This window comes from Solea solea, chromosome 4 (genome assembly GCF_958295425.1).
Source record: "Solea solea chromosome 4, fSolSol10.1, whole genome shotgun sequence".
Taxonomy (NCBI): domain Eukaryota; kingdom Metazoa; phylum Chordata; class Actinopteri; order Pleuronectiformes; family Soleidae; genus Solea; species Solea solea.
The window spans coordinates 10,723,712-10,739,180 of record NC_081137.1 but is presented as its reverse complement, the minus strand read 5'-3'; the positions used below and the strand labels follow the sequence as shown (position 1 = coordinate 10,739,180).

General features: G+C 37.6%; 1 protein-coding gene across 7 annotated transcripts in view; it reads left to right on the top strand.

Moving 5' to 3' along the window:
• Nucleotides 1-15,469, top strand: part of LOC131458280 (RNA-binding protein Musashi homolog 2) — a 313,476-nt gene that overhangs the window by 253,360 nt on the left and 44,647 nt on the right. For all 7 annotated transcript variants that reach the window (XM_058627237.1, XM_058627235.1, XM_058627233.1 and 4 more), the window contains exon 10: nucleotides 3,821-3,895. In XM_058627237.1, coding sequence (XP_058483220.1) covers nucleotides 3,821-3,895 — 75 coding nt within the window. The remainder of the gene's footprint in view (nucleotides 1-3,820; nucleotides 3,896-15,469) is intronic.

Here is a 15,469-nt window from a genome sequence, read left to right as displayed (position 1 = left end):
AATTGTTTCATATCTTTATCTCATTGTTGCATAAGTGCATAATACAATCACATTGTATGTACATTTTGGCAGAAAGGAGAATTTTTGCTAGCAATTTTCACCCAAAATCAGTGATGGTTGAGTGGTTGAAGCTAAATGCAGAACATAGAAACAAGAATGAACATTTATTGGGGGGATGCGGAGTGTGGCAGGCGAAGGGGAATGTTGGTTAGGAGGACGGAGCCAAACGAGCAGCCAGCAGGCAGTCTGGGGAACAGAGTGACGAGGCGGGAGGCTGAGTGAAGCCGCAGCTCACAGATGAGCTGGTTATGGAGGGTGCTTTTTGTGGCAGGCAAGAGTTGCAGGTAACCGGGCAGACATGATGTAATCCCCAAACTCAAGGACAATTACGGATCCCATTTAAATGACCTGTACTGACCACATGTGTTGCACTGTAGCTCCCGAGGCACAAAGTCTTACATTACATTTGTGATTTTGGTTTCAGATCATTTCTAAAAACACAACTTCCATCGCACTTATTACTATTTAATTGCAGAACATATATGTATTTTTTTTTTCCCCCCTTAACATTTGTGAAGCTTATTTTACACATTTAAGAATAAACAGCACTCCTCAGGCTATGCTTTTGAAAGTCCTGATGACTTGATAATTACATATGTTAAAAAATATGTTACAAAATGCAAAACTATTTCACTGATGTTAAAACAATTTGTGGTATATTTATACTTGTTTTATAAATGTATAATTAACTTATGTAAAGCACATTGAGACTACTTTGTATGAAATGCGCCGTGCAAATAACATTTGATTAATAAGCATATATTATGTAAACATACATTGGTAGTTTTAACTTAACAAAATAAATGTGTAAAATATTATTGTGAATATTGTGAAAATAGTTGACAATAATAGTAGCTGAATAATGATACTCTCCGCGTTCATGCGCTCGCATAGACTGAGGTCCTTTTTTATTAATGCATTCTGATTGTTTTGATGCATTAAACAGCACGTGGTCATGATTCCCAGTGAGTATTGGTTGCCATGGTAATGCCTTTTGAGATAACTAAGATGGATAACAAGTTAATTACTGGCCAATCATTGCTTCAACCAGTAAAAACACTAATAACAAACCACAAGTGAATGTTTTGCTGGAGGTGTAATGTAAAGCAGCTCCTTGCCTGTGGCATATTTTTAACAAATTGCATCAAGCGATATTAACACATGGACCTTTCTGCTGTGCTGAAGATACACAGAACATAAACAGATGGCAACACCATTTCAGGGCAACTACTATAAAGTGTTATTACACTGAGCTGTAAAAAAGCCCAGGAGCTTATGGTCGGATACAAAATGAAAATGAATTAAAAGGCTAAAGAATCCAGAACAGTGCGATTTGTAATAAAGACCTAAACCAAGAATGCAACATCTGCATATGGAGCTCTAGAAAACCACACATGAAAAGGTTTTTGCTAGATGTTAAAGTCACCTATTAGACTACTACTTTAAAGTATCCAAGTTTACAGTCATTTGTTATTACATTGTCTTACGTGTTTAAAGTACAAGTTAAGATGATAACTTGAGAATTATGGAGTTCTATTTATTCAATAAACATGGACACATGACGATGGAAAAACAAAATCCACTTTTTTTTTTCCTTATCCACCGATTTCTTTCCTCCTCTCTCATTTCTTAAATCCTAATACTTCTGTATCTGAAGGCATAAAGGACACTATTAAACTCAATGGTGACCTTCTGCAGTGACCTCTGTTGTTCCTCCTCCATCATCATCAGATGAGAGATTCTTACCTGATTTCCTATCTTTCTTAAACATAAACATAGACTAACACTTTTTTTTAATTAAAAGTGCATATTGGAATAATTGTATGTCGTTTATTTAGGACATAAAATGGAGTGAAAGTGAAAGTTCTTATGAATATAAAACTGAAGTTATCTCCAAAATAGACCAGTGTGTAAGAATTAGTGACATCATTTGCTCACTCTCTCGTTCCCAAGAGCATCTGGGACCAAAAAGGAAGTAACCACTCTCTCACAACTCTCTCATATGTTCCATTCTCTCCCTAGTTTATTTAGTTTTTATGGTTGGAGCTGTTCATTTGTCGTTCATCCGTGTAGGAAGCTTTCACTTCAAAACATGAAATGCACCTCGCTGTAGAAATGTGGCATCTGTAAAGCAAGACTTATTCTTAGGCTACAAAAAACAAAAAGATTTTTTATTTTATTTATTTATTTTTAAATAAGGAGCAACTTAAACAAACATCCTTAATAGGTTTGTTGTTGGGCTAAACAAAGTGTTACTACTTTGTTACCTTACCTCACTAAAATAAGTATCAGTCTCTAGCAGTGGGAACTGTTAAAACCCTGTCAGGTGCAATGCCTTAAATGTCTGTAAATATAAAGACACAGCATAAAGTGCTCACTTTAAAGCAGGGCTGTGTATAAAGTGTGCAGCCATGTAATACTCACAGTTTAAATCACCAGGTCAGCTACTCTGGAAAGAAAATAATTTTACCGCCCAGGCTCCACTCTTTATAGCTATGGTCTTTACTCTCATAGGTTATAAAAACGTTTTTATTCACTAAATTGATGGCTGATATCTCGCAAAGCGGCAACACCTTTCGAACAAGGTCCTGCGAGACGAGCGACGAGAGCGGCATGATCAAGATTAGAGGTTAATGTAATTGAGCGTAACTGTTTATTGTTTGTTGTGGAACTGCACACGCAGCGAATGATTTCCACTCGACGGTCTATCAACAGTCAGCTATAAATACATGCCACTTCTTTATTAACCTTGAAACATAAAAATAAATTGCTTCTTGATTATTGCAGTTTTTCATACAAGGTATTACAAAAAAATATTTACTTCTCAGATTTTGAATGTGTAAAGTATTTATTTTAGGGCTTACAATTGATCTACAAAAAAAAGTAACTGCAGACTTCGTTGCACTTAATTGCATCTTTTCATCTTGATAGTGAGGCTTGTAACAGTGAATGTTTTAATTTAAAACCCCAGAATTAATGTAGAATTACTCAAAGGAAGCGCATTTAAATTAACATATTGTTATTATAGATTCTCTCCTGTGAACCTCAGATGGAACTTGTGTGCACTTACACACTTATGTGCATTTACAGAGAAACAAAAGCCAAGCCAAACTAAAGATCCATTAAAAGTGGCTCCATAATATTATGGTGCTGCTCTACTTCTTTACTCACTGTCAGTACCAATGACTTCAGTTTTTAGTTATCTGCCCCTATGCTACTCCCTCAGTCAGGTCTGATAGTATTGCTTGACAGAGCATGATTTCAGATGAATAAGGTCTGATTATTTCTATTCACAAAGACCACACAAAGGCAGAAGAGTAACAACAGGAAACAAAAAAAAAATCACCAAACCTGACTCACAGCGCCTTTAATGATGTGGTTCCTCAGTGAATCTGTGTCCAATAAAAAAAAAGTAAAATAAATTCCTTAACTGTGTAAATTTCCCTTGTTGTGAGACAAAGGATAATCTTATATTTATAGCTTGACTAAGTTAAAATTACACAAATGTTCCACAAAAGTGAAACCAATATTTTTTTTTTTCCTGTTGCGGCTGATCTGTGCCAATCAGATTTTAAATTGATTGGCCCTATTTCGGCCTTATAGTCACATTTGATTTGGATTGTTGTAGTTGTGTTTATTGAAATGTGAACATTTTATTTGAGTTTTTATCACCAGGAGTTTCAAAGCCTGTCTTTTAAGATTTGTTTGTCCTATATTCTTTCCTCTCACCTCTTTATGATCTCTCTCCTCTCTCTCAAAGGTTACCCTAACATTGTGGCGACGTACGGCCGCGGATACACTGGATTCGCACCAAGCTACAGCTACCAGTTCCCTGGTGAGTTAATAAAGGCCTTCTTAAAATATCAGTGTTGCAGCTGATTTCTGTCAGGCACTCTCAAGTGGCACAATCAAGGCAACACATACAAAGATGCACACACATTAACATGCACACACGCACACACACACACACACACACACACACTCATCAATATACATGTCAGTCATCAGCTAATCCTCAGGGTTATAAGGGTTTGTTACGTGTGTGGATTTCTAAACTGTAGGGTCTGAAAGCTGACGTTCAAGTTAAGTAAATCTCTCGCTCCTTTTTTACCGCACACCTGAACACAACCATGACTAAATGTCTAAAATGGGGTAAAGTTATTCGTCTTCCGCTGCCCAATGTATGCAAATTCTTCTGTGAAGAAGCGGAAAAATAAGCAGCACTTTTGTGTGTAGGCAGATTTTAAAATGTGGTGTTTTAAATGGAAAATGAATGAAGTCATTTTCTGCATTAAAGTTGTTGACTCAGAGTTGCGGGGTCCTTTAGTGGGAGTCCAAATGGTAGGTAATCAGTGTGGAAGTGGGCAGCTACACCTGTCTGCTGTTTGAGGCCCTGTGGCTCTGAGCGTCCTCTCTCAAACAGCCATCCGGTCAATTTCATGCTTTATTTATAAAACTTTACACAGGCTTTGTGTGCCATTGCCAGACATCATTCCTTCCACTGATAAGACGGAATGGGAAATATCTGACAGCCGCTCAGATCGTTGTAATATCTTTGTGAAATAAGATTCGGGAATGGTGAAACAGGAGGTCCAGCTGTGACCACCTGCATAAAGACACGGACATATACTGTTGTTATACTTGACCAATAGATTATTTGACAGAAGGAATAGCACATACTTTTTAATATGGATGAACATGAAATGCATAGAAATGTGGACATCAAGCGAAATATCTGTGTTTAACACAATAACAGCCATTCATTTTAGTAACTAGTAGCCAGTAATTTGAATTTGTGTATGTCTGTGTTTTGTGTGCCTGTGCAAATAATAGAATATTTATATTGTGTTGACTGTATTTTAAAAACGACACGATAACATCCAAACACTTTCTGGTTCACCCCATGTTCATCTATATATATGTATATTTATATATATATGTATATATATATATATATATATATATATATATATATATATATACAGTATATACATACATATGTATATATATATGTATCTGCCCCAATTTGCATTGTCACATACCAGCAACAACCAAGTCCAATATACCACACACATAAAGAAAAAACAGCAACACAACACAAATGCCATGTTGCCACACACACAATGCAAATAAGCTCCTGCACTGTTTCAGTGTGTGCGAAACGTGACAACATTAATGAAGTATGCATGATGCAGGATTTACAGTATTTCAGAGCACTTGATCCATATACCAGTTCTGCTCATTAGCTCTGATAATATAACAGAGTCAGTGCTCACACAAAGCCCTTTTCCAATAAATCTAATTCCAGCCCCTCAAACTGTTGTACCAGTACAAATAACTCCCACTGCCTCATGTATATCAAATACACACATGCATATTGTATCTAATGAGCTGTCCTTTGTAACTTTAAAGGAATGTCTGTTACATTCAAACCATTACCAAATGAGTCCACACCTATCAGCTTTGCACAGCAACACTATGACTGGAACACCAAGAAGCACCATGCAAAGTTTCAAAATGTAAATATAAAATTAAAACTAACCTTGACACAATTGTGAAGTCCTACTGAAGTAGGACTTCACAATTGTATTTTAATCACGGCCATGAATTTAGCCTCTCACCTACATTATTATACAACACTGAAAATATGTGCTCCACCAACAGCAATCAAGAGCTCCCTGAACAGCTGTCTGACTATATGTGTGTACCAATCTGCCTTGTGTCCGCAACTCACAGCTCTCAGTTGCGTGGATGCAGTCAGAACAAGTAACGCTACAGTAAAAGACAGATAAACAGCACATAACTTACCAAAGTACTGTAGAAAAACTTGTCTTTATGTATGTGTGTGTGTGTGTTTACAACTGTGGAGGGGCAGGGAGAAAATCTAGGTCAATTCATTGTTGTGTTTCGAAATTTAGAAAAGGAACAAGAAATGAAAGACTGTCCATAGTACACGGCCATTGATGTAGTAAAAGTAAGCATGCTGGACATGTTTCTCCAGTCTTAAACGCCGTCCCTTGCAAGAGCGAACTTTTTCTCACTCAAAATGTAAAATCCATGCTTACATGAAAAAAGAGTCATAACCTTTTCCTCTGTTTGTCAACACCCGACTATAATGACATACAGAAACCTTTTTGAAGTGCATTGTTACTGGGAAAGTCTCGTCCTTTGTCCTTGAATTGTTGCTGTGTGTTGCTGCTGGACATTTGCTGGGGACTATCCAAAGTGTCCTCACCTCTGTGTTCAACAGTGAAGCCAGTGTTTGCCTGAGTTACTGCGATTGGTTCCTTCCCAATTGTGTGTAGTTGGCGCACAGTTCACCGTCTCACCCGGTCTGGACCCACCGGTCATAGTTGTACTGCTGTAACTATGCATGAGTGGAATAATGAAGACTCCTGATCTATATTTGCTGAGCAGGAGTATTAGTTAAGCCTCCAGGTCCTCTAAATTCATCCTAAAACACTGATGAACTCCACAGAACAGGAAGAGGACATTAAAGGGAAATGAGTGATCAGTATTTCCTCAGCATATGTAACTCTGGTAAAACATTTTTTAAATGTTTACTATTTACAACAAATTAAGTGGTATAACCTTCCCTGAGGCAGAATGTATGATCCTGTCCATGTTAAACTCAATTTTAAGAGTTTGATAAAGCTGTATGATTAAAACAGCCCCCTCTGGGCTCGCTCAACTCTTGACAGGGTAATTGGAATTTTTAATGTATGAATCAAACTCCCTGCCTAAATTAAATAACCTCAGGCCAAATATTGACTAGTGTCCTTCCTTGCTAAGATCTGGAACGCATCCTCAATTTAAGATCAAAGGCTTTTTCTCACTGTATGCAACCTCACTCAAACACTCTATATGACTATAATAAAGAAGCCAGGACTAGACCGGCTGGATCCAAGAGGTGTAAATTGTGTGCCGCATTTCAAGGCTTTTTTTATTCCTAGTAAACCTCAGGGGCCCACAGTTAACAGGGAGAAACGCGCTAAGGCAATTGCTCAATTGTCAGGATGAAACAGCGATAACACATTGATCAGTGATGAAGCACTGACTAAAGTACAAAAACTCAATAAGATGTAGAGGGAAAAGGAGAAACCAGAGGTGACATCCCTACAGCTGAAACAGTGCTGCAGTGTAGAAAACAGAAACTAAAGAGAGATGTGGAAAACACAAAAAAAAAAAAAAGCCTTCAGTGCAGCCAGTTAGACTCAAAGCCGACACCGACTCACCAACTGTTAAACTGACTCTGACAACTTGGAGAATTCCCAATTAATTCCTACATTGATCACAACGTGTGTTTGATATTGATCACACACAGTGCATCTGTCCCTGTGTTGGTATTTATTCACTGTGAGTTGATTACAGATTAATCCCATTGTGGCTTGGCCATTGTTTTTTATTTAATGAGGTTCAGTGAGGTGTAGTTACCGATCTATGAAGACTGTCTGTCATTCATATTTAGTGTTAGGGCTAACTTAGAGCATTATTAAATGTTATTCCAGTTAATATATTGAATGTAAACATTACTAACTATTATATGTCAGTAGTGATACGAATTTAAGGCTTTTCCTGGTGGTAATTTTTGTAAACTAACGATAGTTGTTATTCTACAATAAATACAATAAACAGTTATTAGCGCAAACATATCAACACCATTTCAACATATGTACAAAAAGAGAAAGGCTCTGTAAAGTAATGTTTTTTTTTATAAGAAATATAAAAATAAGCTTTATTTAGCACATCCAGGGCAGAAATGATTAGGACGGAGTAACATTCATCCTTTTATTTTTGTTTAGCCTTCTCAGAATGCAGAAAGCTGACTGTGGGAGAGAAGTGTTGGTTTGATTTTTGTTGTTTATAAGTTCCAGGCTGTGTTTAATGTGCTGTAATCACACGGTGTTTACCTCGTTGCAGCTTTGTTTTTTTTTTTTGTTTTTTTAGGTGTTATGCTTAAAATAAAACCTGGAACCCTGGCACTTTAAAGAAGAGTGCTGCACACTGCATGTGCAGTGACAATCAATAAGAGAGACATTTTAACCATTTACTTTACGTCTCCAATTACAAACAATATGGAGACGTGAACAAATGATCAGCAGCATCCTGTTTTGTCTCTCTATTTCTAACAGCGCTCTCATTTCTTCATATAACAGCTGCTTGATTGTTTACCATTTCTAAGCAACATATTTTCCTCTTTACATTGATTTGTTTGAAGGGTTAGGTTCCTCTAAAAGTCCTACAACAGTAATACACCGTCACTGATGGCAGCCATTAATATTAGAGCCTTCTCTCAGATTGTGCTAATGCACACACTGTGCATGACTGTGATGACACACAGTGTTGTCAGCACTGACAAAAAGAGTGAGAGAGGTACTGTAATGTGCATGTCAATGTGGCAGATATGTGATATGTAATATGTCTGTGTGGTAGTTCTGTTTAAGATGAAGAGACACATGCTTTCAAAAGAAAATATCGCTGATACTCATATACTCTGGCTTTTGGGCCGAATCTCCGTTTTCATTTCCAGTTCCTGAACTAGTCTCACCTTGATTTAAATACAATCCCAGGCTCTGGTAAATGGTGTTTGGATTCCTTTCACACAAACGTTCCAAATGAGGTAGCAGTAGACCAGCAGCATCCTTCTCAGTCAGAAAAGGATTTCTCACGGCGAGATAAAGTTGTGAACTTATACCTACCATAGTATGAAATACAGCCCAATCGCATTGTTACCCCTTGTCACTTCCCCCTTGGAACTGAGTTACAAGAGCCAGTCTCTTACCCAAGAAATAGGACAGATGAATGCTCATCTGTTGGCTGTGATCACAACATGGTTTAATATATAATATATTGTTTAATATATATAAGTATTGTAATAGCATGTGAAGAAACTTAGCAGTTAACATGGTTCTTGCATCCCAGTATCAGCATTGTAGGGCATTTCAAGAACAAAACATGGCGGGGGAAAAAAGTCCAAAAATTGGAAAGAAGGTTTACCATGGACAGGATTAAAGAACTGAAGAGGAGTCTGCAGATTAATTAACATGTGTGTACTGCTGCCTTCATATGGCTGCAGGGATTTAATGACCTGAAGGAGAAGCTTTTCATACAATATAAAGCAGCTGTGGAGTCAATTATATTACTGCTGCTTTTTCCAACATTAAACTTTATGTTTTTTATGCTGATTTAAATGCAGCAGAGTCTTTGGTTAAATATACTTTTATTTTAAGCATTATTCCATAAGGCTCTTTCTCAATTTGCTGATTGAAGTGCTGTTGCTGATAAAATCCATGATGCGCTATTGCTTACAGACTTAGTTGTGCAGAACATGTGTGTGGATCCATATGTATATTCAGTCTCACATTCCAGTGTTTGACCAAGGGCATTTCTGTGGAGTTTACATGTTTTCCCTGCATGTGCGTGGGTTCTCTCCAGATGGCTTCCTCCCTCCAAAAAGGATTTGGTTAAATGGATACTCTAAATTGACTGTAGATTTGAATGTAAGAGTGAATGGTTGTTCGTCCCAGTGTTTGCCCTGTAATGGACTGGTGACCTGTCCAGGGTGTACTCTGCCTTTTGCCCTTTGTCAGCGGGGTCAGAAGGGCTGTGGAGGATAAAGTGGTAGACAATGAGTTAGTGAGAGGGTTCCCCCCCTTTTGTATGTTTTTGAGTATTGGGTTGTACAGGTGTGGCCCTCCTTACATAACATCTGTTTGACGCAAGCATCCATTGGTTATCCTCTTCATTGTCGGTAGTGCCACAAAAAGTTGGATACTCATGTACAACAGAGGATAGAGCTTTCCTAAAGTAGTTCTCTAACGATAAAGTAACCAACATCTACCACCCACATATATATATATATATATATATATATATATATATATATATTTTATTTTTTATTTTTTTAAGAAAGAAATTTAAATAAAAACAGGTATCATACGTTGATATAATTGTGTCATTAAAACCGGGTTATATATTGTATATGACGTAGGCTTTCATTCAAGTCTTCCTATTCCTTTGCCAGTCACTCCTCTTCCTCCTGGAGCTGTTTGACCATCTTCCTGTGTCCATTTTCCAGGAAAACAAACTGTCAGGGTCTTCTGGTAGAGCTGTTGTAAATAATGTGAAGCTTTGAAAAACCTTGGTAACAAAATTTACATGTTACTGTTTAAAAATGTGCCCCCTGCAGGGATCTGCAGTGATGACCTTGTGAAAATGACCCGTGAGTTGCTCATTGTGTTTGCATAAAATTATCCTCATGAGGTGATATAATGTGTGAGCCATGTTAGGCAAACGACATTTTGTGGCTGTGTAATTTATTAACATATCTAATAATATACTTTCCAAGGGTAAATTAACAAAATAGCCTCTATGTTTGCTTGTTTTTTGTATATATATATATATGTATATAATAAATGACCTTGCTGTTAGTTTCATTATCTACTATTTGAAAATTATAAAGGACTAAAATGTTGAAAAAATTAGAGCAAACTGGCATATGAGATCCAACATTTTGGGCCATTAAACATTATACCAAGCAATATTACTGAGCAAAGTCTATTTGTGCTAATGTCTGACATTTTGCCTTTGGCTATGGAAAGTGGACGCTTCACTTCAGTCCCAGAGGAGGACAGAAAGTGTCTCCTGTGTGAATTAGATGAGGTTGGGAGTGAAACGTATTTTATATTGCGCTGTCCCTTTTAATGTCAGCTCATGAGGAAAGAGAGCAACGTGACTCAGAGTTGACTCAGAGAGGTGTAATTTTTTTTTTTTGAGATTTTTTTTTTTAGAAACATGTATTTCTATGTAATTTAAATGTTAAATACTCAAACCAACGCTAAAGACCTTGTGTACATTACACAGAAATGTGTGTCAGAATGAGTTACGTAAAACATAATGCCACCGAGTTAACCAGAATCTTTTTTTCGGATGGGCAAGACATTTTCTTCAAGGCCTAAAAATGTCTCCACTGTGTGCGTTGATGTTAATTTGGAAGTTGTGAGCCGTCGTCTAAAGCTATTTCCAGACAAGAACTCTGTGGTTGTTTGTCAAAGTCAAGGAAGGATCTACAAAATGCTGAATTTCAAGGATAATGCGTCATCAGACTTTGCTGAAGGACTGTTCCAATGTGCAGGATGCGTCAAATTCTAAGGACTGAGTCCATCACACATAGGCTTTACAAGGATGCATGTTGTGTATCCTGAGGATGCATGTTGTGTATCCTCAGCGCAAACAATCATTAACGCATGCGTTTCTGGGTTTTGTTTTTACTTTTTTGAACTGTTAAAAAGTACAAATATAGCTGACATGTACAATAAACTTAGGTTTATAAAGGTAATTAATGATAACGATAACAGTATATTTAAAAAAAAAACAGAATTCTAATTTAGGGAAAGAATAATAATAAAATAAAATGCATCATTCCCCTTTTAGAAGGTTTGTGTATTCATTGTTAATACATTTTAGAATTTCAGTATACTGTTGGAACCCACTCAGACATGAGTGTGGAAAATCCAACTTTGTGCTACTTTAAATCAGAAATTTGTTGAGTTGAGAAAATAATGCATTTTCCTTTCTTTGAATGTAATAACCAATATATATATGTATATATATATATATATATATATATATATACACATATATATACATATATATTTATATGACAGATGGGTCAACTTTTAATGAAAATGCAGCATTAGAGAACCTGTCTCAGATGATCTGACTTCAGAGATGACATTTGTCAGACTGCAAAGAGCAAACTAAAATTGAATCTTTGAATATAAATGAGATACAAAAGGACCTCACTTTGAGTCCATGAGACGTTGAAGCGCACACCATTATCTGGATTCTGCAGATTTCCAGATAGCTTCAAAATGACGAGACGAGAAAATGTTAAGATTGGTTGAAATTAAAATGCTCATGTGCTGCTGCGCCTAAGTTTTGCCACCTTGAAAGAAAACATTTTCTTACATTTCGGGAATACATCTTCAGATCAAACTCATAGTATTATAGTATTTATTTCCTCCCATTTTCATATAAAAATAATGATGTTTTTATTTTATTTTATTTAAACCCAAATGCAGTTATAATAATGGCTAGAAGCTGAGAAAACAGGAGCTGTCAAGACAGAGGGAACTTTACTGTACATTATTCTTGTTTTTTTCGCAGCACTCTAATTAGCATTAGCCATCTGATAAATGTGCTATTGTATTATTCAGCTCATAGCGCCCAGGGGAGCTTCCAAAGATGTGCCACATTCAAAGCATGAGGTGTCTAGTCTGGAAGAAGCCATATTCAAAGAAGTATCCTGTTTGATCATAGATAACACTACATTCAACTTACTTTTCTTAGAGTACCGTAGGCTTAGACTATATACAGTGAAAGATTATTTTGTTTGGGGTGCATATTTAAATGCAAATTGATTTTTTTAAACAGTATTTGCATGTTTATGCATCGCAGTTAATACACCGTGTTTCTGCTAATGGTGTCAGCAGAAATAGAAGCAGAAAATATGTAGTGGTTTCCGAATGGTATAGTGGAGTCTATTGTGTGCGTTATGTGTGCCTGAATAAGAAGTGTGTCCATATGAAAAGAAAAATGTAATTAAAGACAGAAAATGGTGGGTGCATGTGTGCGTAACGCACGTGAGTACGCAAAAGCAGGGACACGCCCTCTCATATTGTACTTTCTATTGTTAACTAGTGTTGTATCAGTTTCTCTCATTGTGCACACATGAATGCACAGTTCAGTGCACACACACACACAGAGGGAACCGCACAGTCAAACAAAGACTGAGATTCAGGATCCTCTGAGAGCTTCTCTCCACTCTCCCATGTTCTTGTGCGACTTGCTGCCTCCACAGTCGTGCCCTCAGAGCCTCCCCTGGCATAAATGACCATTATGGCTCCATTAGGGCTGCTACTAGGAGGTCATTATGCTACACTGAAAAACCAGGGATGAAGATGTTAGTGCGATCCCATCAGGGGAGAGACACAGACAGAGTGAGAGAAAGACATAACACTCAGTCATTCGGCTCCTCAAGATGTCATGACAGACAAACAGCAATTCAGGCCCAGTGAGTCAGCCTTTTAAGTAGTCAAAGAATGAATGGAAATGATTAAGGAGCAGAGGGGGTGGTTGAAGTGCAGTAAGGATGCAATGAGAAGAGAGAGGTGGGTTATATTAGTCTACCAGTTATCATTAAAGGCAAGGCAAGTTTATTTGTATAGCACTACAGTATTCATACACAAACTCAAAGTGCAAGTGCACTTGAAGACAAACTAATCCCGACTTCTGCTTCTAAAATGCTCCACACTACATTCACAACACGCTGTAGTGGTTAATTATTGGTTGTGTGTGTGGTCATTTAAAAGGCCTTAGATTCCCAAAATATGGATTGTGTGTGTTTTTCCTTGTTTTGTCGCCACACCTTTTCCTTATCATGCTTTTCTTTGTCGAGCTAAGGTTTGAATGTTAGCAGTGCGGTAGCCTCCTTCCATCCCTCTGCAACTAAAACTTCACCAGTCAATGATGCCCATACACAACAGCACACTCCATCAAACCTAAATGACTTTTCAAAAGCCTTGAATCTGCACAAGTTGATTTCTCGCTCCTGCTACTAAATAATAGAATCTGCAGGGTCAGACTGTCCCATAGGCAGAAGATAAGGAGCTCAGCTTCACACTTGCTCATATGTCTGTCTTTGTCTCGCCCTTTAAGGGACACTACATCTAGCTAAAATGCATATACTGTATTTTTTTGTATTGTCTCACATAGCCAGGCCTATCTGCACAGAGTTGTGTCAGCATTTGAGAATGGTTTGGTTACATCCATTTTCATTGTGCTGCAGGGGAAACACATTTAGTCTCATTTTTTTTTTGTTTGCTATTTTAATAAAGTTCCCATTGACATCGGCAGCACTAAGTCCAGAATGCAACTGTGGTTCTGCAAAATAGTTCCAGAAGTGGAGAATAGGGTCAGCATTGAGACCTTTTAGAATTAGTTATATTGATAGATTGTTTTTATTGATGAATTGTAAATATAATTGTAAAAAAGTGTACTCCATCGCTTGACATTTATACATACGTTGAATGATTTTTCTGCAGAAGACTTTCTGGATCTGTATAGTGTACCTGCTTATAGCAGATCAAATGTTTCTGTTCCTGATCTGTTAAGATGTCGCCGAGATATACACATCTGGACTTCATTTTCTACTGCTTTATTTCCCCATGTGGGTCGTAGGATTCCGGCTGACATAGTGTGAAATGCGGGGCACACCCTGGACAGGTCACAAGTCGGGCATGTGGCCTGAGGCTTTCCATGTCAGATTCAAAGTCTGTAATGTGGATCAAAGCTGGATCAAACTTAGTCTGCTGGTACAATGTTTGATCCTGAATACACATACCAAATATACATTTCATATCCAATTAGTTTTGACAGAGGTATGCCGTACATGACTGTAAATAACAGTGAAAACAAGACTGCTGACCTTTTGAACCCCCTTCCTCCTGTAGGTGAAGTGTGCAAAGGTATAAGGAACAGCTGCCCTCCCAGCAGGTGCTATCTCGGGAAAAAGAGTTGATGACCTGTGCAGTTTGCATGATATATAGCTCCTGAGGGCAGAGTGGTCCTAGAAACTGGGTCAGAGCCAACCAAGCATATGATCAATGCACCCGAGGTCGCATGATGGCATTGGCCTGAAACACCATTTAGCCTCCCAGGGTTTAGCAACTGTCTGCTGTTGGAATGAGATGAAAATGTGTTGATATGAATGATACATAGCTGTAAATTAAGGTGCACTATATGGACAAAAGTATTTGGCCACACCTGTTAAGTATTGAATTCAGGTCTTTCAATCAGGCTTTGGGCTCTAGGCCACTGATCGCTAATTAAGGACAAAACGCTTTAGCATACCAAGTCATTTTGGATCATGCTATGTTTCCAAATTTGTGGCAACAGTTTGATGGAGGCCTTTATCTATTCCAACATGATTGTGCCCCAGTGCACAAAAGCAAGGACGGTAAAGACATGGTTTGACAAGTTTAGGGTGGAAGAACTTGACTGATCTGACCTCAACCTCATCAAGCACTTTTGGAGCAAACTGGAACAGAGATTGCGAAACACGCCTTCTCATCGAACATCGGTGCCTGATTTAATAAATGCTGTAGAGAATGAATGGGCACACATTCTCTTAGAAACACTTCAAAATCTCAAGGAAAGTCTTCCAAGAATAGTGGAAGCTGTTATAGCTGCAAAAGGGCCAACTCCATATTACAGTACTGTTTATGTTATGTGATGAGTTGTCCATGTGGTGTGTTTCATCCAAATGTCTTTGTAGAATACCCTGTTTTAAGTGTTTTGCAAGATCTTTTTCATGACAGAGGACGTTAAGTGTATTAAGCCTGTTTTT